This window comes from Lynx canadensis, chromosome D4 (genome assembly GCF_007474595.2).
Source record: "Lynx canadensis isolate LIC74 chromosome D4, mLynCan4.pri.v2, whole genome shotgun sequence".
Taxonomy (NCBI): domain Eukaryota; kingdom Metazoa; phylum Chordata; class Mammalia; order Carnivora; family Felidae; genus Lynx; species Lynx canadensis.
In genome coordinates, this window is record NC_044315.2 from 81,481,502 (window position 1) to 81,506,944 (window position 25,443).

The following is a 25,443-nucleotide window of genomic DNA, read 5'->3' on the forward strand; positions in this document are numbered from 1 at the left end:
ATCCCTGATGAATATGGATGCAAAAATTCTCAATAAGATACTAGCAAATCCAATTCAACAGCATATAAAAAGAATTATTCACCATGATCAAGTGGGATTCATTCCTGGGATGCAGGGCTGGTTCAACATTCACAAATCAATCAATGTGATACATCACATTAATCAAAGAAAAGATAAGAACCATATGATCCTGTCAATTGATGCAGAAAAAGCATTTGACAAAATTCAGCATCCTTTCTTAATAAAAACCCTTAAGAAAGTCGGGATGGAAGGAACATACTTAAACATCATCAAAGCCATTTATGAAAAGCCCACAGCTGACATCATCCTCAATGGGGAAAAACTGAGAGCTTTTCCCCTGAGATCAGGAACACGACAGGGATGTCCACTCTCACCGCTGTTGTTTAACATAGTGCTGGAAGTTCTAGCATCAGCAATCAGACAACAAAAGGAAATCAAAGACATCAAAATTGGCAAAGATGAAGTCAAGCTTTCACTTTTTGCAGGTGACACGATATTATACATGGAAAATCCGATAGACTCCACCAAAAGTCTGCTAGAACTGATACATGAATTCAGCAAAGTCTCAGGATACAAAATCAATGTACAGAAATCAGTTGCATTCTCATACACTAATAATAAAGCAACAGAAAGACAAATAAAGAAACTGATCCCATTCACAATTGCACCAAGAAGCATAAAATACCTAGGAATAAATCTAACCAAAGATGTAAAAGATCTGTATGCTGAAAACTATAGAAAGCTTATGAGGGAAATTGAAGAAGATATAAAGAAATGGAAAAACATTCCATGCTCATGGGTTAGAAGAATAAATATTGTCAAAATGTCAATACTACCCAAAGCTATCTACACATTCAATGCAATCCCAATCAAAATTTCACCAGCATTCTTCTTCAAGCTAGAACGAGCAATCCTAAAATTTGTATGGAACTACAAAAGGCCCCGAATAGCCAAAGTAATTTTGAAGAGGAAGACCAAAGCGGGAGGCATCACAATCCCAGACTTTAGCCTCTACTACAAAGCTGTAATCATCAAGACAGCATGGTTTTGACACAAAACAGACACATAGACCAATGGAACAGAATAGAAACCCCAGAACTAGACCCACAAACGTATGGCCAACTCATCTTTGACAAAGCAGGAAAGAACATCCAACAGAAAAAAGACAGTCTCTTTAACAAATGGTGCCGGGAGAACTGGACAGTAACATGCAGAAGGTTGAAACTAGACCACTTTCTTACACCATTCACAAAAATACACTCAAAATGGATAAAGGACCTGAATGTGAGACAGGAAATCATCCAAACCCTAGAGGAGAAAGCAGGAAAAGACCTCTCTGACCTCAGCTGTAGCAATTTCCTACTTGACACATCTCCAAAGGCAAGGGAATTAAAAGCAAAAATGAACTATTGGGACCTCATGAAGATAAAAAGCTTCTGCACTGCAAAGGAAAAAATCAACAAAACTAAAAGGCAACCAACGGAATGGGAAAAGATATTTGCAAATGACATATCGGACAAAGGGCTAGTATCCAAAATCTATGAAGCACTCACCAAACTCCACATCTGAAAAACAAATAACCCAGTGAAGAAATGGGCAGAAAACATGAATAGACACTTCTCTAAAGAAGACATTCGATGGCCAACAGGCACATGAAAAGATGCTCAATGTCGCTCCTCATCAGGGAAATACAAATCAAAACCACACTCAGATATCACCTCACGCCAGTCAGAGTGGCCAAAATGAACAAATCAGGAGACTATAGATGTGGAGAGGATGTGGAGAAACAGGAACCCTCTTGCACTGTTGGTGGGAATGCAAACTGGTGCAGCCACTCTGGAAAACAGTGTGGAGGTTCCTCAAAAAATTAAAAATAGACCTACCCTATGACCCAGCAATAGCACTGCTAGGAATTTACCCAAGGGATACAGGAGTACTGATGCATAGGGGCACCTGTACCCCAATGTTTATAGCAGCACTCTCAACAATAGCCAAATTATGGAAAGAGCCTAAATGTCCATCAACTGATGAATGGATAAAGAAATTGTGGTTTATATACACAATGGAGTACTACATGGCAATGAGAAAGAATGAAATATGGCCCTTTGTAGCAACATGGATGGAACTAGAGAGTGTTATGCTAAGTGAAATAAGCCATACAGAGAAAGACAGATACCATGTTTTCACTCTTATGTGGATCCTGAGAAACTTAACAGAAACCCATGGGGGAGGGGAAGGAAAAAAAAAAAAGAGAGGTTAGAGTGGGAGAGAGCCAAAGCATAAGAGACTCTTAAAAAATGAGAACAAACTCAGGGCTGATGGGGGGTGGGAGGGAAGGGAGGGTGGGTCATCAGTATTGAAGAGGGCATCTTTTGGGATGAGCTCTGGGTGTTTTATGGAAACCAATTTGACAATAAATTTCATATATTAAAAAAAAAAGAATATAAACCTGTGAGTGGCAACACCCAAAAAACAAGTAATCCAGTGAAGAAATGGGCAAAAGGCATGAACAGACACTTTTTGAAAGAAGACATCCAGATGGCTCACAGACGTATGAAAAGACTCTCAACATCACTCATCATCAGGGAAATACAAATCAAAACCACAATCAGATACCACCTCGCACCTGTTAGAATGGCTAAAGTTAACAACTCAAGAAACAACAGATTTTGGCGAGGATGGAAAAAAAGGTGGGAATGCAAATTGGTACATCCACTGTTGAATGTTGAAAACAGTATGGAGGTTCCTCAAAAAATTAAAAGTAGAGCTACCCTATGACCCAGCGATTACACTACTAGGTATTTATCCAAAGGATAAAAAATTGATGGTTTAAAGGGGCACATGCACCCCAATGTTTATAGCAGCACTACCAACAATAGCCAAAATATGGAAAGAGACCAAATGTCCACTGACTGATTAATGGATAAAGAAGATGTGGTATATATATACATACATACATATATATAATGGAATACTACTTGGTGATGAAAAAGAATGAAATCTTGCCATTTGCAACAATGTGGATGGAGTTGGAGTGTATTATGCTAAATGAAATAAGTCAGTCAGAGAAAGACAAATATATGATTTCACTCATATGTGGAATTTTAAAACACAACAGATGATTGTTTCCTGCTTTCTCCTCTAGGCTTTTGATAGTTTCCTGTCTCATATTCAGGTCCTTCATCTACTTTGAGTTTATTTTTGTGAATGGTGTAAGAAAGTGGTCTGGTTTCATTCTTCTGCATGTTGCTGTCCAATTCTCCCAGCACCATTTGTAAAGAGACTGTCTTTTCTCCATTGGATACTCTTTCCTGCTTCATCAAAGATTAGCTGGTGGGAATGCAAACTGGTGCAGCTGCTCTGGAAAACAGTGTGGAGGTCTACCCTATAGATCTACCCTATAACCCAGCAATAGCACTGCTAGGAATTTACCCAAGGGATACAGGAGTGCTGATGCATAAAGGCACTTGTACCCCAATGTTTATAGCAGCTCTTTCAACAATAGCCAAATTATGGAAAGAGTCTAAATGTCCATCAACTGATGAATGGATAAAGAAGTTGTGGTTTATACATACAATGGAATACTACTTGGCAATGAGAAAGAATGAAATATGGCCATTTGTAGCAACGTGGATGGAACTGGAGAGTGTTATGCTAAGTGAAATAAGTCAGGCAGACAAAGACAGATACTGTATGTTTTCACTCTTATGTGGATTCTAAGAAACTTAACAGAAGACCATGGGGGAGGGGAAAGTTAGGGGAAAGAAAGTTACAGAGAGGGAGGGAGGCAAACCATAAGAGACTCTTAAATACTGAGAACAAACTGAGGGTTGATGGGGGGTGGGGGAGAGGGGAAAGTGGGTGATGGGCACTGAGGAGGGGACCTGTTGGGATGAGCACTGGGTGTTCTATGGAAACCAATTTGACAATAAATTATATTTAATATATATAAAAAGAAACACAACAGATGATCATAGTTCCTCTATGAAGGAAAAATTCGATAAAAATTAAGAGAGAGGCAAACCACAAGAGATTCTTAAATATAGAGAGCAAGTTGAGAGTTGCTGGAGGGGTGTTGGGTGGGGTGATGGGCTACGTGGATGATGGGCATTAAGGAGGGCACTTGTTGGGATGAGCCCTTGGTCTTATATGTAAATGATGATTCACTAAATTCTACTCCTGAAACCATTATTACACTATATGTTAACTAACTTGAATTTAAATAAAATTTTTTAAAAATTAAAAAAAATTGGGAGTGGAATTGCATGGTCCAAGGCAGTGTACATTTCAACAATAAAACATAATGCCATATTGTTTCCCCACTAGAAGTAAATAAGACTTCCAAAAAAAATACACACCACTGTCAACAAAGAGCACTAACTTAGTTTTTCCAATATATTAATATAAAATGGAACCGTATTGAAGTTTTAATGTCTTTTATTTAATTTGTTATGATTATTACTGAGCTGACTATCTTTTTATATTATTAGCTCCTTTGAGTTTCTTGTCCTCAAAGGCTATTAATCTCATTTTGCCTATTTTTCAGTTTTACAGTATACGCATATGTATTTTTATTATTAAATTAGAAGCTATTGCAGGAGACAGGTTTTGAATTGGGTTTGGAAAGATGGTAGGGACTGGTATAGCAGAGGACAAAGATGAATGTCTCTAGGAAATGGTATGGTACCTGGGGCAGTGGTAATGTCATTTATTAATTCAAAGGGTCACTTTCCCTCATCCTGTAATCAAATAAAAAATCTTGCAGAGTCATGGATTTTATTTTTAACTCTATGCATTTAGGGAAAAAGGGAGGTGCCAATGATGTTCTTTTGGTCTGAGGAGGACGTCTTGTCAAATCTTGACTTTTAGGAAAATAGGTAGGTCAACTGCAGCATTATAATTAGGGCAATGTTATCAACCATGATCCACAGGACCTAGAAACCATTTCTGAAATCTAAATGTCTTTCAAAGCTTCTTCATTCAAAGAGCTATTCCAAGTGCAGATTGATTTTTAATGCAAAACAGAAAAAATAATAACACTTATGAATATTCACACATCTTCACCTTGAATAACAAACACATGATATTCATTTTCTATCTGGCTCCAAACAAGGGGAGCTGGAGATATGTGAAATCAATTTGCAATCTGTTTTTTAAGAGAGTTAGTGGAAAGCATTTCTTGAATGGTTATTCTATGGTATTTAAAGAAACTTGCACCAAAAGAATGCTGATTCCAAAGCTTCTGGGCAGGAGACCAAGATTTATAGAAATCGCATTCAACTCTACAGGGTCCAGTTGTGGTGATGGTATATGAAATCCTTTGATCTTTGTTCAGAGAGTGAAAGTACTAGAGTTTTTCTGGTGTTCTTGGAATAACATGGAATTCAGAAACAAGAGATATAGGTTAATACACTCAAGCATCAGTTTGGTTTGTTATGGACTCTGAACCCCAGTGTAAACTGAGAAGGTAAAATGCTTTGTGAATCACCAAATTCCCAGTAGCTGCTTTGTGCTTATTACCATCATTCCTCCAAGGTGAACTCTCCTATTGCCTTCTAGCAACAGTTCTTCTCTCAAAGGAACCAAAGGCAATGAAGCAATTATATCCTGTTTTTCTCTAACTTGGAGCTGGGAGTGGGGATTCCCTCCCCCCCCCCACACCCCCTGGGTCTTCTCCATGATTTGTAAAGCTGTAATCCATGCCTATTGCTCAGGGATCATGAACAAGTGTATAACACTATATATATTTAATTTGGTTTTGAACTGATAATTTCTTTCTACATTACAGTTCATCTTTGAGACCCTCAGAGACTCCACCTGCTTCATTGTATTCTGTGTCATCTAGAGAGAAAAGGAAGAACCTTCCTACACCTTCTGACTAAGGGTATATGTACTCATCATCTAAGAGACAACGTCAGAGAAGGAATAGAATTTATATTCAGTAGCACAATTATGTGTGTGTGTGTGTATGTGTGTGCATCCAGCATGTGCTACTGATCCCCAGCATGGCTTTACCCATCTCACACCAAAGTATAACACAGACCCATGTAGAATAATTTATCTCTGATGATCCTATGCCTAATTTTTGAGAGAATAGTGAATTACATATCTCCTCTTGCTCGTATTTCATTTCCCCAGTAAGTATTATTGGTTTTTCCTCCAAATTTTATCCCACATCTGTAATTATCTTCATCTCTTCTTCCATGGCTTAGGAGTAGGCAGGTGTTATTTTGTACCTGAACTATACAAATAGCCTCCTGTCAGATTCCTGCTGACATTCTTGCCTTGCTATAATCTGTTCTGTATGCAGTAGCCAATATTCTATTTAAAATTTTTCTTTCTCTCCTTTCTTCTTCTTTCCATTATTCAGAAAATGATTTTTATAATCTGGCTCCTAGATAATTCTCCAATCCCATAATTTTTCCATGCTGACCATGCTCCTGAATTTTCTGTTCTTCAAATATCATAGTCCTGTCCTCTTCAAACACTTAACTACAGTGTCCATTTTTGTAATCTTTACATGACAGGCTCTTATAATTCAGGGATCCTTTTAAAGAACCCATAAAAACAGGCTTCCTCACCACCACCTAAGGTTCTTGTACTCTGATAGTATGTATCAAAATTGTGAATATATATGTCCTTCAATTCCATTCTGTGAATTTCTGCTACAGATATGTATGCTAATGTGCAAAATTGCATATGAGTAATATTATTAATGAAACATTGCTGGAAACAGAAAAATATTAGAACCAACCTAAATGTCCATCAGACAGCTACAGAGAACTTTTCATTGTGATAAATTGGTTATTATTAACATGGTAATGACTAGCAACACTGAAGGTGTGATTCATCTCAGGTAACAATATTAAATTAACAGGATTTTTAATGGAGTAGCCTGAAGAATGTAGAAATTATAGAAATAATTTCAGTCACATTGGGAGTATTGGTACATAATGTAAACTTTAGTTAAGTCCCAAGATGAATATGGGTCCTATAGTGAGACACACTCTCAGAGAAAAATTCCTTTAGACTGAATAAGTATTTATATAGTGTGTGAAATATATTATTTTAGTAGACAGACCATCATGTTCTCTTTCCCTATCACTTTGTGAATATTCACATGGGCAGGTCTAAGACTAACTGACCTAATGAATAAAGAGGTAAATGATAGTATTACCAAAATATATTTCATATTAAAAACCTATTTCATAATATATATATATGAATATATATAAGAATATATATATATATGAAGTGTTAGAATATGACTGAAAAAATTGGCTATGAATCACTGGCATAAAACCTAGGTTAGGAACTGTGAAAAAGGAGGGATTATTTGGTAAACTATGCTGGAGAAACACTTACAAAAAGGTTATTCTTTGGCAGATCCAGGATATAACTGGAAAAGCTGAAGTATTTTCTGGCATTCTGAGAACTGGAATAAGAATTATCTGGTTAGAACTCAGGGAATAAGGTGAGAATTTGGAAGAGAAATGGACTCTTTTCCTCCACATTCCATGAAAATTTCTTTAGCAAGAGTGATGGTAGACAGAAAATGTTGAGGGGTAGGAAGGAATTTTCGTAAAGAACAGACTGATGGCTATATTACAAGTGTGTCATTAGATCTATGTTATTGACAAAAATTCTTGTCCTTAAATCCCTTGCCTTGACTAGTTGCACATATGTTTCCACCAAGCCTCCAGATCTTGATTTCTGGGAGATCCAGGGCAGACCACTGAGTTGCCTTATCTTGATCCAATCCATGGAAATAAAGTATTAGCCAATTCACATGTGAGAGGCATGGGGAAGGTTAAGAAATGCCAAAAGACCAAATGGAGACCCTCCACTAGGATTTCTCAAAGCTTACTGATTTAGCCTTGCACCCTAATTTCCTAATCTCAGATTTCTATCATGAACTCCTGGAATCCTCAAGTTAGAATTTGACATGGTTTGACCATCATTCTGATGTTTGAAGGATTCTCCAAAAGAGACTGTTGGTTTCTAGGTGGACACATAATATCCGATGTCAGACCATCACTAGCCCATTAGTGGGGCAAACAGTGTGAGTTATTGAGGTTAAAATTCATGTACTAATTCAAAACCATGTTTCCATAATGTGATAGTCACAATGATTTCTCATTCTTTCACATTCCCATCTCCACCCCTCCCCCCTGCTCCACCTATCTCCAGCAAAAGAGAAAGAGAGCATGAAGAAGGATAATCAGAGCAGTGTGTCTGAGTTCCTCCTCTTGGGGCTCCCCATGTGGACAGAGAAGCAAGGCATATACTACACTCTTTTCCTGGCCATGTACCTGACCACAGTGCTGGGGAATCTGCTCACCATGCTGCTTATCAGGCTGGACTCTCGCCTCCACACCCCCATGTATTTCTTCCTCAGCCACTTGGCCTTCACTGACATCTCTTTCTCATCAGTCACAGCTCCAAAGATGCTCATGAACATGCAAACACAGAGTCAATCCATCTCATATGCTGGATGCATTTCCCAGCTGTATTTCTTCTTATTTTGGGGGGATCTTGACAACTTCCTTCTCACATCAATGGCATATGACAGGTACGTGGCCATCTGTCACCCCCTCCACTACACCACCATCATGAGTCAGAACTTGTGTTTCCTGCTAGTAATTGTGTCCTGGGTCCTCTCCTGTGCTAGTGCCCTTTTGCACACCCTCCTCCTGACTCGTCTCTCTTTCCGTGGAGACAATGCTCTCCCCCACTTCTTCTGTGACCTCTCTGCCTTACTTAAGCTCTCCAGCTCAGATACCACAGTCAATGAGCTGGTTATCTTCACTGTAGGAGTGGTGGTCATTACCCTGCCATTAATATGCATCCTGGTCTCTTATGGCCACATTGGAGCCACTATTCTGAAGGTCCCCTTGACCAAGGGAATCTGTAAAGCTCTGTCCACATGCTGTTCTCACCTTTCTGTGGTGTCTCTGTACTATGGAGCAATTATTGGACTGTACTTCTTTCCCTCATCTGATAACTCCAATGACAAGGATGTCATTGTGGCTGTATTGTACACTCTGGTCACTCCCATGCTAAATCCCTTTATCTACAGTCTGAGAAATCGAGATATGAAAGGAGCACTAGGACATCTACTCAATAAAGGACTATTTTCACCATGTTGAGCACTGTTTTTCCTACTAATTGAATATAAGCATGCAATGTGAATATCCTTTCTTTGAATAGTTGCTTTTTAGTGAATCTTGATGTGGCATTTCTTCAGCCTCTTTTTCAGCTTTGACTTAGTTTTCTTCTCTGTTTAGTTTCTTTGTTCATTTCAGAGTCATAGGAAAAAAACATATCTACACGACCATCCTTTCTTAAATTTTTTTTTCTTCTTTTTCATATGGTATCCCCTGATCTACACTCATTTTAAATGTTTATGCAGTCGTAGCTTTCATTCTTTTTACTTTTTATTTTTAAAAATAATTTACAAACTTTATATAGCAAAGCTTTTCCCTTCTCAAGATAACAAAATTATTCCTTCTGGCAATTTCATGATTTTGTTTTTGGATTTAATTTTGTAATACATTTGAAATTTATTATGAATGACATTAATTAGAAATTGAGTTTTAGTTTTGTTACCAATTTCTTATCAGTTGTCCAAATTTTGGTTTTCAGTTATGCTTATAGAGTGATGGTAACATAATACATCACCGTTTTTTTTTTTCCTTAAGTTGAGTGGATCTAGTCACAAATTGAAATGAACTGTTTTTTTGTAAAAGGCAAAAAAAAAAAAAAAAGTCTAGAAAGGTCTGGTACAGGCCCCTGATGGTGAATTCAAACTTGATGGGAGCTGTCTGTGTCTTGGGATGGCCAATTAGGAGTGAAATGTGCTAGTGGGAGTAGAGATTTTGAAGTGGTTTTCCAAGTGACCATGTGACTATGACAACCAGTCCAGAGTAAGAGAGTTCAGCCTTCCAAGATATGGGACTAAGAATTCCTAAGAGGAATATCAAAAACCTAGACATGAAGTGAACTTAGACAGTACTGCATCCAAACATACCTGAAATTTTTAAAAAGCACACCCTTGTCCCATGTACATAAATATAGTGTCCTATGTTTCCATCTGAAATGTTGATGTTGCTTTCAGTCCTTGAGAAACTACCTCTGCTCAAGGCAGATATAACTAAATAATTTCATTGCTACAAACTGATAACTGTGACAAATATTTCCATATTTAGTATTTCATTTAATCCTGGTAATTGGTATAAAAGAGGGAATTCATATTAAGACAGGCTTAGTAAGTAGCCCAGTGCCACTCAACTAGCAATGTTTAGTAGAAGTGATACTTAAAATGCTCTATGTGTGAGGTCCATCCTGAGTTCTTAAATCATTTGAATATTTTTCAAACTTGAGTAACATTTTTACCCATTTTACTGTAAATTTTATTTCAACTTTAAAAAATGTTGAAATAGCATACAAAAAAGCATTATGATTATATATATATGTATATATATGTATATATATATAGTTTGAATATGTATGTACATAAACATGGTATGTTGTATGTGTGAATATGTGGGTATGTGTCTATATATACATATAATCACACCTTAAAGAATATGAAAAGAAACATTCATTTAACAATCTCTAGGCTTAGGTGGTAGAAAACTAACAATTTGTTGAAGTCCCTTGTCTCATCTGCAACTGTATCTTCCTGTCCTGTTTAAAGTGCCTAATACTTTTTACATAATACCCATTAAGTATGTATACATATGTATATGCATAGAACTATGTCTTAATGTTCATAGTGTTTTGTTGTAGTATTAGGACTATGGATGATTATTATTTTCTTCTTTATATTTTTCAGTATTGTTTTAATTTTTGATGGCATGTATTAGTTTTATAACTAGAAAAATATTCTTTTCATTTTGGAAAAAAACACAATTTTTAACTTCCAGGAAAAAAGGAAGTATCCCATATTTTTAATATTTCAATATTTCCTACTTTTATTTAAAGAAGACATCCACTGTATGTTAACTAATTTGAATTTAAATAAATAAATTTAAAAAAATAAAGAAGACATCCAGATGGCTCACAGACACCATGAAAAGATGCTCAACATCACTCATCATCAGAGAAGTACAAATTTAAACTATGATGAGATACTACCTCACACTTGTCAGAATGGCTAAAATTAACAATACAAGAAACACCAGGTGTTGGCAAGGATGTGGAGACAGGGGAACTCTCTTGCACTGTTGGTGGGAATGCAAACTGGTGCAGCCAATATAGAGAACAGAATGGGGTTCCTCAAAAAGTTAAAAAATAGAATACCCTATGATCAAGGAAATGCACTACTAGGTATTTACTCAAAGGATACAAAAATACAGATTCAAAGGGGTACATGCACACTGATAGTTTATAGCAGCATTATCAACAATAGCTATGCTATGGAGACAGCCCAAATGTCCATTGACTGATGAATAGATAAAGGAGATGTGGTATATATGTGCAATGGAATATCACTCAGCCGACAAAAAGAATGAAATCTTGGTATTTGCAATGATGTGGTTGGAGCTAGAGAGTACTATGTTAAGTGAAATAAGTCCATCAGAGAAAGACAAATGCCATATAATTTCTCTTATATGTGGAATTTAATAAAGCAGATGAACATATGGGGGGGGAGAGGGAAACAAACCATAAGAGACTCTTAAAGACAGAGAACCAACTGAGGGTTAATGGAGGGAGGTGGGTGGAGGAAGAGCTAGACGGGTGATGGGTATTGAGGAGGGCACTTGTTATGATGAGCACTGGGTATTGTATGTAAGTGATGAATCACTGAATTCTACTCACAAAACCAATATTGCACTGTATGTTAACTAACTAAAATTTAAATAAAAATTTGAAAACAAAAATTATAAAGTTTTAGCACATCTATATTGTTCCTTCAATTTAGCCTGCTCTAGAGCTGCATATAAATTAAATAATAATATATTTATTCTTCCAGGTTTCGCCTTTGTTGTCTGGAATGATCCTTGTGATGAGAACTGTCATATTGTATTACATTCCACTGTGAGACTATCACACACTTGTCTTTTCTATTTTTTATGGCTATTATGTTTGTTTTCAGCATTTTGCTATGATGAGCAATGGTGCTGCAAGCGTTCTTGTTCATCATCTAGTGCATATATGCAAGAGATTCCGTAAATTATATACTCAGAAGAATTAATGGATTTGTAGGCATTATTCTATGCAACTATTACTGCTAAACTCTTCTATAAAGTAGTTGTACCAAGAAACCAGTGTGGGGGCGCCTGGGTGGCTCAGTCAGTTAAACATCTGACATCAGTTCAGGTCATGATTTCACAGTTTGTGAGTTTGAGCCCCACATTGGGCTCTGTGCTGTCAGTTCAGAGCCTGAAGCCTGCTTTGGATTCTGTGTCTCCTTCTCTCTCCACCCCTCCCCCACTCACGCTCTGTCTTTGTCTCTCAAAAAATGAATAAACGTCAAAAAAAAAGAAAAAGAAAAAAAGAAACTATTGTGAAAAGGCTACATACTACATGATTCCAACTAATGACATTTTGGAGAAGGCAAACTATAGAGCCAACAAAAGATCAGTCATTGCCAGGGATCAGGGCTTAATGCAGACAAAGGTAAATGCATAGAGCAAGGGGACTAAAAAAAATTGTTTTAATGTTTATTTATTTTTGAGAGACAGAGAGCGACAGAGTGTGAGCAGGGGAGGGGCAGAAAGAGAGAGAAAGACAGAATCTGAGAGGCTCCAGGCTCTGAGCTGTCAGCACAGAGCCTGACGGGGCTTGAACTCACAAGCCTTGAGATCATGACCTGAGCCAAAGTTGGACGCTTAACCAACTGAGCCACCCAGGCGCTCCATGAGGGGATTTTTAAAAAGAAAAAAAAAAAGAACTTTTTTATTTATTAAAGTATCACATACTTGACAATGTGTTACATTTTTATATAAAATTTTAAAACTTGACAGATCATAACAACTTTAAATAGGAAGATGGCGGTGTAGGAGGACGCTGGGCTCACCGCGTCCTGATGATCACTAAGATTCTACCCACATCTGCCTAAATAACCCAGAAAACCGCCAGAAGGCTAGCAGAATGGACTCTCTGGAGCCAAGCATAGACAAGAGGCCCCTGGAAGAGGGCAGGAAGGGCATAGAGGTGATGTGTGCTACACGGACTGGCAGGAGGGAGCCCACCCGGCAAGGCAGAGCTCCTGAGTCTGGCTTGCAAAAGCAGAGGGGCCAGACCGCATGAGTTCTGACAGCCAGCGGGACTTAACATCTGGAATGTTATAAGTCAAGAGCTCTGCTCAGAGAGCGGGAGGGAGAGAGGACACCGGGAGGGAGAGTTGTTGAGCCCCTGAAGACAGACCTCAACTCGGCAGGGAAGAAAGGCACTGGCAAACACCATCTCCCTTGCCCATCCCCCAGCCAAAATCCCAAAGGGAATCAGTTCCCATCACTGAACTTGCTCACACAGCGAAAACTCCCAATGCTGTGCTTCTGTGGATCCATCCCTCTGACCGGTCTGCTTACCTCCCTCCCGGTGCTGCACGGCCCCTCCTGCAGGGGGCCACCTATGGCAGAGCAAGCTAAGCCTGCCACTCCCACCCCTGTGCACCTTGCAGATCCACCATGGCTAATATGCCAGATCCCATCAAAGCAGCACCAGAAGCCTGGTAGTGTGCAAGTAGCCCAGACAGGGGGCAAACCACTCCACAGTGAGTCCTGCCCCTGGGAGAGGAGAAGATAAGGTACACCCAGTCTGACTGTGGCCCCAGCGGTGGGCTGGGGGCAGACATTGGGTCTGACTGCGGCCCTGCCCACCAACACAAGTTACTCCAGACAGCACAGGGGAAGTGCTCTGCAGTTCCACGTGATGCCAGGAACTATCCAAAATAATGAAATGGAAGAATTATCCTCAAAAGAAACTCCAGGAAGTAGCAACAGCTAATGAATTGATCAAAAACAATTTAAGCAATATAACGGAACAAGAATTTAGAATAATAGTCATGAAATTAATCGCTGGGCTTGAAAACAGTATAGAGGACAGAAGAGAATCTATTGCTATAGAGATCAAGGGACTAAGAAATAGTCATGAGGAGCTAAAAATGTAATAAATGAGGCACAAAATAAAATACAGGTGACCACAACTCGGATTGAAGAGGCAGAGGAGAGAATAGGTGAATTAGAAGATAAAATTATGGAAAGAGAGGAAGCTGAGAAAAAGAGAGATAAAAAAAATCCAGGAGTATGAGGGGAGAATTAGAGAACTAAGTGATGAAATGAAATGAAACAATATCTATATAATAGGAATTCCAGAAGAGGAAGAGAGAGAGAAGGGGGCTGAAGGTGTACTTGAACAAATCATAGCTGAGAACTTCCCTGATCTGGGGAAGGAAAAAGGCATTGAAATCCAACAGGCACAGAGAACTCCCTTCAGACGTAACTTGAATCGATCTTCTGCACAACATATCATAGTGAAACTGGCAAAATACAAGGATAAAGAGAAAATTCTGAAAGCAGCTAGGGATAAACATGCTCTAACATATAAAGGGAGACTGATAAGACTAGTGGCAGACCTATCTACTGAAACTTGGCAGGCCAGAAAGCAATGGCAGGAAATCTTCAATATGGTAAACAGCAAAAATATGCAGCCGAGAATCCTTTATCCAGCAAGTCTGTCATTCAGAATAGAAGGAGAGATAAAGGTTTTCCCAAACAAACAAAAACTGAAGGAATTCATCACCACTAAACCAGCCCTACAAGAGGTCCTAAGGGGGATTCTGTGAGTGAAATGTTGCAAGGACCACAAAGTACCAGAGACATCACTACAAGCATGAAACCTACAGACATCACAATGACTCTAAACCCATATCTTTCTATAATAACACTGAATGTAAATGGACTAAATGCTACAACCAAAAGACATAGGGTATCAGAATGGATAAAAAAAACAAGACCCATTTATTTGCTGTCTACAAGAGACTCATTTTAGACCTGAGAACACCTTCAGATTGAAAGTGAGGGGATGGAGAACTATCTATCATGCCACTGGAAGTCAAAAGAAAGCTGGAGTAGCCATACTTATATCAGACAAACTAGACTTTCAATTAAAGGCTGTAACAAGAGATGAAGAAGGGCATTATATAATAATTACAGGGTCTATCCATCAGGAAGAGCTAACAATTATAAATGTCTATGCGCCAAATACGGGAGCCCCCAAATATATAAAACAACCAATCACAAATATAAGCAACCTTATTGATAAGAATGTGGTAATTGCAGGGGACTTTAACACTCCACTTACAGAAATGGATAGATCATCTAGACACAGGGTCAATAAAGAAACAGGGCCCTGAGAGATACATTGGATCAGATGGACTTGACAGATATACTTAGAACTCTGCTTCCCAAAGCAACAGAATATACTTTATTCTCGAATGCACATGGAACATTCTCCAAGATAGATCACATACTGGGTCACAAAACAGGCCCCTCATAAGTACACAAGAATTGAGATCATACCATGCATACTTTCAGACCACAATGCTATGAAGCTTGAAATCAACCACAGGAAAAGTCTGGAAGACCTCCAAAAGCATGGAGGTTAAAGAACACCCTACTAAAGAATGAATGGGCCAACTGGCAATTAGAGAAGAAATTTAAAAATATATGGAAACAAATGAGGATGAAAATACAACAATCCAAATGCTTTGGGAGGCAGCGAAGGCAGTCCTGAGAGGAAAATACATTGCACTCCAGGCCTATCTCAAGAAACAGGAAAAATCCCAAATATAAAATCTTACAGCACACCTAAAGGAAATAGAAGCAGAACAGCAAAGACACCCCAAACCCAGCAGCAGAAGAAAAACAATAAAGATGAGAGCTGAAATAAACAATATAGAATATAAAAAAACTCTAGAGCAGATCAATGAAACCAAGAGTTGTTTTTTTAAAAAATAAACAAAATTGATAAACCTCTAGACAGGCTTCTCAGAAAGAAAAGGGAGATGACCCAAATAGATAAAATCACGAATGAAAATGGAATTATGACAACCAATCCCTCAGAAATACAAGCAATTATCAGGGAATACTATGAACAATTATATACCAACAAACTGGACAACCTGGAAGAAATAGACAAATTCCTAAGCACCCACCCACTCCCAAAACTCAAACAGGAAGAAATAGAAAACTTAAACAGACCCATAACCAGCAAAGAAATTGAATCAGTTATCAAAAATCTCCCAACAAATAAGAGTCCAGGACCAGATGGCTTCCCAGGGGAATTCTACCAGACATTTAAAGCATAGATAATACCTATCCTTCTCAAGCTGTTACAAAAAATAGAAAGGGAAGGAAAACTTCCAGACTCCTTCTATGAAGCCAGCATTCCTTTGATTCCAAAACCAGAGACCCAGCAAAAAAGAGAACTACAGGCCAATATCCCTGATGAATATGGATGCAAAAATTCTCAATAAGATACTAGCAGATCAAATTCAACAGCATATTAAAAGAATTATCCACCATGATCAAGTGGGATTCATTCCTGGGCTGCAGGGCTGGTTCAACTTTCGCAAATCAATCAATGAGATACATCACATTAATCAAAGAAAAGAGAAGAACCATATGATCCTGTCAATTGATGCAGAAAAAGCATTTGACATAATTCAGCACCCTTTCTTAATAAAAACCTTTGAGACAGTCAGAATAAAAGGAACATACTTAAACATCATAAAAGCCATTTATGAAAAGCCCACATCTAACAACATCCTCAATGGGGAAAAACAGAGCTTCCTCCCTGAGATCAGGAACATGACAGGGATGTCCACTCTCACCGCTGTTGTTTAATATAGTGTTGGAAGTTCTAGCATCAGCAATCAGACAACAAAAGAAAATCAAAGGCATCAAAATTGGCAATGAAGTCAAGTTTCACTTTTTGCAGATGACATGATATTATACATGGAAAACCCAATAACCTCTACCAAAAGTCTGCTAGAACTGATACATGAATTCAGCAAAGTTGCAGGATACAAAATCAATGTACAGAAATCAGTTGCATTCTTATACACTAACAATGAAGCAACAGAAAGACAAATAAAGAAACTGATCCCATTCACAATTGCACCAAGAATCACAAAATTCCTAGGAATAAACCTAACCAAAGATAAAAAAGATCTGTATGCTGAAAACTATAGAAAGCTTATGAGGGAAATTGAAGAAGATATAAAGAAATGGAAAAACATTCTGTGCTCATGGATTGGAAGAATAAATATTGTTAAAATATCAATACTACCCAAAGCTATCTACACATTCAATGCAATCCCAATCAGAATTGCACCAGCATTCTTCTTGAAGCTAGAACAAGCAATCCTAAAATTTGTATGGAACTACAAAAGGCCCTGAATAGCCAAAGTAATTTTGAAGAGAAGACCAAAGGGGGAGGCATCACAATCCCAGACTTTAGCCTCTACTACAAAGCTGTCACCATCAAGACAGCATGGTATTGGCACAAAAACAGGCCCAGAGACCAATGGAATAGAATAGAAACCCCAGAATTAGACCATGCAAAAGTATGGCCAACTAATATTTGACAAAGCAGGAAAGAACATCCAATGGAAAAAAGACAGTCTCTTCAACAAATGGTGCTGGGAGAACTGGACAGTAACATGCAGAAGAATGAAACTAGACCACTTTCTTACACCATTCACAAAAATACACTCAAAATGGATAAAGGACCTGAATGTGAGACAGGAAATCATCCAAACCCTAGAGGAGAAAGCAGGAAAAAACCTCTCTGACCTCAGCCACAGCAATTTCTTACTTGACACATCCCCAAAGGCAAGGGAATTAAAAGCAAAAATGAACTATTGGGACCTCATGAAGATAAAAAGCTTCTGCACTGCAAAGGAAACAATCAACAAAACTAAAAGGCAACCAACGGAATGGGAAAAGACATTTGCAAATGACATATCGGACAAAGGGCTAGTATCCAAAATCTATAAAGAGCTCACCAAACTCCACACCTGAAAAACAAATAATCCAGTGAAGAAATGGGCAGAAAACATGAATAGACACTTCTCTAAAGAAGACATCCAGATGGCCAACAGGCACATGAAAAGATTCTCAACATCTCTCCTTATCAGGCAAATACAAATCAAAACCACACTCAGATACCACCTCCCACCAGTCAGAGTGGCTAAAAGGAACAAACGAGGAGACTATAGATGCTGGCAAGGATGTGGAGAAACAGGAACCCTCTTGCACTGTTGGTGGGAATGCAAACTGGTGCAGCTGCTCTGGAAAACAGCGTGGAATTTCCTCAAAAAATTAAAAACAAATCTACCCTATGACCCAGCAGTAGCACTGCTAGGAATTTACCCAACGGATACAGGAGTACTGATGCATAGGGGCACTTGTACTCTGATGTTTATAGCAGTACTTTCAACAATAGCCAAATTATGGAAAAAGCCTAAATGTCCATCAACTGATGAATGCATAAAGAAATTGTGGTTTTGGGGCGCCTGGGTGGCTCAGTCGGTTAAGCGTCCGACTTCGGCTCAGGTCATGATCTCGCTGTCCGTGGGTTCGAGCCCCGCGTCGGGCTCTGTGCTGACAGCTCAGAGCCTGGAGCCTGTTTCAGATCCTGCATCTCCCTCTTTCTCTGACCCTCCCCTGTTCATGCTCTCTCTCTCTCTCTCTGTCTCAAAAATAAATAAATGTTAAAAAAAAATTAAAAAAAAAAAAGAAATTGTGGTTTATATACACAATGGAATACTATGTGGCAATGAGAAAGAATGAAATATGGCCTTTTGTAGCAACATGGATGGAACTGGAGAGTGTTATGCTAAGTGAAATAAGTCATACAGAGGAAGACAGATACCATGTTTTCACTCTTATGTGGATCCTGAGAAACTTAACAGAAGACCATGGGGGAGGGGAAGGAAAAAAAAAGAGGTTAGAGAGGGAGGGAGCCAAAACATAAGAGACTCTTAAAAACTGAGAACAAACTGAGGGTTGTTGGGGGGTGGGAGGGAGGGGAGGGTGGGTGATGGGTATTGAGGAGGGCACCTTTCGGGATGAGCACTGTGTGTTGTATGGAAACCAATTTGACAATAAATTTCATATTTAAAAAATAAAATAAAAATTTAAAACTTTGTATTCATTCCTTGAAAGTCCTTGAATACATAGAGTTGATTGTTTTTAGTGTTGTTTGAAGTAGATTCATTTCAATGTGTCTCCATATTAATAATGAAGTTTTAAAAATTAATTAATATTTGAAGAGTTCATTCTGTCTCCACTACTCTGCAATACATGTCCTTGGCTGTAAATGAAAGTATCAATTAGGTAATTTAATCTGCACTCCAAAAAAAAAAGATACAGGTCAATAATGGGTAAATTTTAAGTGAAAGTGTATCAGTAAGAATTTGTTCAGGAGAGAAAAACAAAAGTTCTTGCTTATACAACTGTTGCAAGAGGTGAGGAACAGAGGTCAGGGAACTTGCACTTGAAAACTAAAAAGCCCAAAACTAAAGATTTCAGCCTGAGCATAAAATAGATGGTTTCAAAAGATTAGTGGGCAGTGGCTGCAAATCTCAAGAATCACTGAAAAACTCCTCCAAATGTCTTGGTCTGATGCGTAATCCAGGTGGCTCTTAGCTCAATGGGAAACTACTGTGAAGCTTGTATCTACCCATATTTCTGGCTATAATTACCTCCAGAGAATAATGGTTTCTTCTCTTGCCTTCTAAACTTCTCATGAGTTCCTCTCATTGGAAGACATTAAACATGAACAATACAGAAAAGAAAAATCTGGAAAATGTAGCTTCTAGCCTTGCCACTGCAATTCAGGAAAAGCTTAGAAGTAGGTGTTAATAATGCAAACTTAGCAACAGTCTAGTTAGTATATGGCATAAGGAGAAGAAAGGGGGGTTGAGTAAGAGTCTGAAAGTGTCCATATGCAAGTCCCAGAATAGGATGAGGGATGCATGGGACAGAGCCACCCTACATGAGTCCACTTTAGATCAGCGAATGTGCAACGAGCCACAGAAGCACCAGTGAGATCAGCCGAGTCCAGAAAAAACCACCATCCTAAGCTAGATCAGCCAAGCCCCAACCAACCTTCAGATTGATAAGTAGCATAGATGCTTGTTGGTGAATACTTCTGGGCTATTGTGGCCATTTGTCACCCAGCATTTTTTTGTGGCAACTGTAACTGATATACAGGGGTACAAAAAAGCCTTTATATCACAAGGACCAGCATAAGTAACATCAGTGGAATGCGAAAATGTATTCCTGCTATAGAAGTGAGGAGGAAGGAGTAAATATTCTTTCAAACAATAATTCAGTATATCACACTTAATACCTGGGATGTTGAATACCTACCACTCAGGAAGTGACATTTTTTTTCTGCTATTCTTTGAAATTTCATTTATTTGAGGGTTGTTTTTCTCCTCTGCTGAATAAAAACTCTTATGGATCCCATAAATTCTTTTCTAACCTTTAGATATTAAAAAGGGTAAGGATTACTTTCTACCACAAACATGTCTCAATTCTATAGTTAAATTTCCTGGAGGGGTTATGGGAGGGGGGATGGGCTAAATGGGTAAGGGGCATTAAGGAATCTACTCCTGAAATCATTGTTGCACTATATGCTAACTAATTTGGATGTAAATTAAAAAATAAAATTAAAATTAAAAAAAATTTCCTCATTGGATTCAGGCAGGTAAGAATCTGAAGTTCTGAAAGGAGTCATAATGGTAGATTATCTCCCCCCCCGCCCCCCACCCCATCATTTTTCTGAAATCTAGTTGCAGTTGCTGAATCCACCCTCTGGGATAAAGCTTGAAAGAAAGAAGGAACAAAGGGTGACAGTAATATGCTCCTTTGGTTGCTACCATATTAAAAAGGTTTTGACTTCTTTTGACCTGGATGATGGTTAGAACAGACTCATTCTCTTGTCCCTTCTGGGCCAGCAGACATTCAGAGTCTCCCAGGCTGCCTTCACACACATCCTCTCTGATATAACAAAAGTATATTTCTTCCTGTAATTGTTTCCCCTCAGAGCCTCTGGTTTTGTGGTTGTGCATTCCCTACAGATCTCTTCTTCTCTCTTCAAGTTTCCTAGACTTGGTCATGGGTTTTCTTGGGGAGACATGAAAATGGCTTCACATCAGTTTTCTCTCTCACGTAACTCACCTATAGTCCATAGGAAACTTTTTCTTAATTGAAGTATAATTGACAAATTATGTTACATTAGTTTTGGGCATACAGCATAGTGATTCCACAGGCAGGAAACATTTTTGCTTTTATTGACCCACCATGAAAAGAAGTGAAGGGTATTTCCCCAAAACATAATTCGATTTCATAAATCAATTCTCCCTCTTTCCCTGTTTCATTTTTCCTATTGCTATCATTCTCATCCAAATGAGAGAGATATATAAGACTCTCTAAATGGTTCTTTTCAAGCTTCTGCCAGTAAGCTTGAAGTGAGAAGGAAAGCACCCTCTTCTCTGTTGCGAGAATTTGGGGTTCACTGTGCAGCCTTCTAAAAAAAACCCACCATCACTTTATGAGAACCTCTCATCTCTAGCTCTTAGCACTTTTTAGATCCATATCCGGGTTAAGAGGCTGATGAGTTATGAAACTGAGTACTGGGCATTTCCTATAAACATCTTCATTTTGTGTGTTACAACTCACTTTGGCATCTGGAGTCTATGGAATCTTGGTACCTCAGCTGAAACTTCCGGTTTAATATCCTGCACACGCTACTCCCTCTTCCTGTCATTGCCAGGACAAGATAGAGCTTTGTGTGTTTGGATAATTCTGATTTGTTAAGTCTCAGGTAAAGCAACACCTTCCCTGGGAAGTCTTTCATATTCTCTCACACTAATTGTTTCCCCCCAAGACACAGCATTCCATATAAACAATTACATCCCTTGCCATGCTGAATCACTCTGGAGTCAGACAGCCAAGATTCAAATCTTCCTTCACTAACTGTGATGTTAAGATGCTTTTGAACATGAGCTTTCTAAAAGTATCTCTTTCTTAAATTAAAAAAAAATTACATCCAAGTTAGTTAGCATATAGTGCAACAATGATTTCAGATTCCTTAATGCCCCTTACCCATTTAGCCCATCCCCCCTCCCACAACCCCTCCAGTAACCCTCTGTTGTTCTCCATATTTAAGAGTCTCTTATGTTTTGTCCCCTCCCTGTTTTTATATTATTTGTGCTTCCCTTCCCTTAGGTTCATCTGTTCAAAGTATCTCTTTGAGCATGAGTTTTCTCAAAATATCTCTTAGGGTTGTTGTCAGAATTAAATTAGATGACCCTAATGCATAGATTAGGCTCTTAAACCAGTATCTGAGACAACTGAGGTGACATTTATTTTGTTGCTGAATACCTGTGTGTGTTTGGAAAGAAAGAATATGTGGTCTGTATTCCTGAAGGACAAGCAAGCAGTGTGTTAATTACTATGTAAGAAAAGTAAAATTTACTATGTTCTTCTTGGAAGTGCTAGAAGGGCTCAAGGTCCCTGAATACCCGGATGTCTGAGTGAAGGAGACATATCATCACCAAAATGGAAAATTCCTTAGAAATTGATGCATAAAAGACCAAATATATTTTATAATAATCTGAAAATCTGAGGAAAGTCCAGCTCTGATAGCTCCCATTTGATGATACCAGCCAAAGAGATACAGCATCTTCAAAGTATTTTCCAATCCCATCATCCAAGAAAAGAACAAAGTAAGTCCTATAAAGTACATCTAATTTTACTATTCTCCCCAACAGATGTAAGGATAATGTCAGCAAAGCATTTCTCAGTGACAGTGTGGAAGGAAGACAGGAGAGCTATATTTACAATAATTTGTGTTTATGTGTAATTGAAGAAATAAGATAATATGTATATTTTAAAAGAAAAGTAAGTATCAGGTGGAAGAATATGTTTTATTACTCAAGAGTTTTCTCAAGGCCCCTTTCATGTCTTTATTTCTCAGGCTGTAAATGAAAGGGTTCAACATGGGGGTGACCACTGTGTACATCAAGGAAGCAATTAGGTTTTTGTTATTGGTGTTGTTGGATGAGGGAAGAAAATATAGGCCAATAATTGCCCCATAATAGAGAGTCACTACTGAGAGATGTGATCCACAAGTGGACAAGGCTTTGCAGATGCCCTTGGTAGAAGGAACCCGGAGGATGGTGGCCCCAATATGGCCGTAAGAAACCACAATGCATAAGAATGGAAGCATAATGGCTGTTAATCCTGCAGTAAAGATCACCAACTGGTTGAGGGAAGTGTCTGAGCAGGACAATTTGAGCAAGGCAGCAAGGTCACAGAAGAAGTGGGGGACGGTGTGGTCAGCACAGAAGGACAGCTGGGCTAGGAGAAGGGTATGCAAAAGAGCACAAGCACAAGCAATGACCCAGGATCCAGCCACTAGCATGACACAGATGCTCTGACTCATGACGATGGTATAATGCAGAGGGTGACAGATGGCCACATACCTGTCATAGGCCATTGAAGTGATCAAGAAACTGTCTAAATCAGCGCAAAATATGAAGAAATATGTCTGTGAAATGCATCCTTCATAGGAGATGGATTTGTACTTAGCATGCATGTTCATCAGCATCTTTGGGACAGTGACAGATGAAAAGGAAACATCAGTGAAGGCCAAGTGGCTGAGGAAGAAGTACATAGGGGTGTGGAGGCGAGAGTCCAGCCTGATGAGCAGGATGATGAGCAGGTTCCCCAGCACCGTGGTCAGGTACATGCCCAGGAACAGGGCGAAGAACATGGCCTGTTGCTCTGGCCGGATGGGGAGCCCCAGGAGGAGAAACTCGGACACGCTGCTCTGGTTCTCCCTCCTCATACTGGTACATCAGCTGAAGGGGACGGGTGGGGAAAGTTGAAAAGAGAATGTGGAATGTTTCTGGATAAAAAAGTGATCATTGTGGCATAGTATAGTAGAGATGTTCTTTTGATTTAGGGAAGGTTTTCATTTATATTTTCTTACATTTTAGGCATATTTTGCTGGATAAATGTAGAAAATGTGTACCTTTAGGATATACAACCACTTACTTTTTTTTCTCAATTTGGTGCCAGTCTCTGCAAATGATAATACTAACAGTTAATATTTATTGAATGTTGTCCTTTATGCACGGTGTGAATAGCTACATGTAGCAACTGATTCAATAGTCTTACATATATGAGCTAGGTAGGTACCATTGTTATTTCCTCTTTTCAGATGGGCTAGCTGAGGCAGACAGTGTCACAATCACTGAGGTAGAAGATTACCAGCTGGGATTTGGACCCAAACATTGTGACTCCAGAGTTTGTTCTCTGGGAGCAAAACAAATTACTTGACATCAGAAATCTCATTGCCCTTCATAATTTTGTGTGTTGTGATCTGTTTAATTCTGCATCCTCTACTTCTGGACACATTCCATGATTATTGATTTGTTCCTTGGCTGTAGACCCAAAATCTATCATAGAATAATAGAAATTTGTTGTTCAAGTGAAAGATGTCACATCCAGTTAAATTAATCACAGCAGCCTCTTAAGAAACTTACAACAGGTCTTGTTCAAGATCCGGGTTTCATCCTAATAATCCTGGAATCCAGTGTTATTTAGCTGCCACATAGCATCACATTTAACAAAGCACAATAAAAATCTAAAAATAATTTTTAAAAGGAATTATCTTTTCAGTGTCTCCAAAATAGCCTGTAAGAGATTGACTTCCTAACCCAAATCAATATTTATCACAATACCTACATATTTTTTAAAAGAAAAGGCAGGGATTCACTATAACATTTCAAAGATTATTGTAAAAGTATATTGACTGCAACAAAAAATGTACTTTTACAAAGATAAACTAATAAAACAGTGGATGAAAATAGAGAGCCTAGAAACAGATGAGTTTATGAGGACTTGGCCTCACCATTGCTTTGCCAACCAGATTTAGAAGGCAACCATGTTCCACCAGTCCTGGTTCCCCCAACCCCATATGAGTGAAAAGAAGAGTGTAGTCATGAACCAGTTTAATCTAGTAGGTGAAAATTCATGTCGAATGATAACTTTCAATGGCAACAGCAAAGTAGTTAATTGGCTCCCCAGAATGTCTGGAACCAGATTCAAATCAGAATATTTATGAATGCTTTTCCATTAGGTCTCCCAGAAATAGGTGAAAGGTAGTTGACTACTTAGTTCTAGAGGCAGATCTTTATGCACAGATTCCAGCGCTTTGGACCCAACCCTGACCCCACAGTCTTCATGGATTGTGGAAAATGAGTGATGGAACACTCTCTCTAATTTACTTGAAATTTTTCAAATCATCTAGGTCAGTTTTTCTTGGGGGAACATGCAAAACTATACCTATGTAGTGTGATTTCCAGACCAACATTGAGACTTCCATATC

General features: G+C 38.6%; 2 protein-coding genes across 2 annotated transcripts; one reads left to right on the forward strand and one right to left on the reverse strand.

The window, feature by feature from the left end:
• Positions 1 to 8,213: 8,213 nt before the first annotated feature.
• Positions 8,214 to 9,170, forward strand: LOC115499131 (olfactory receptor 50-like). The gene has a single exon (XM_030292846.1). It carries the CDS (start codon positions 8,229 to 8,231, stop codon positions 9,168 to 9,170), a length of 942 nt encoding a protein of 313 aa, XP_030148706.1. The 5' UTR covers positions 8,214 to 8,228.
• An 11,381-nt stretch (positions 9,171 to 20,551) lies between these two features.
• LOC115499984 (olfactory receptor 1J1) lies at positions 20,552 to 23,898 on the reverse strand. Its single transcript, XM_030294277.1, has 2 exons — positions 22,986 to 23,898; positions 20,552 to 20,568 (listed from the first exon to the last, which is right to left on the reverse strand). Exons 1-2 carry the CDS (start codon positions 23,896 to 23,898, stop codon positions 20,552 to 20,554), a joined length of 930 nt encoding a protein of 309 aa, XP_030150137.1.
• Positions 23,899 to 25,443: the final 1,545 nt, after the last annotated feature.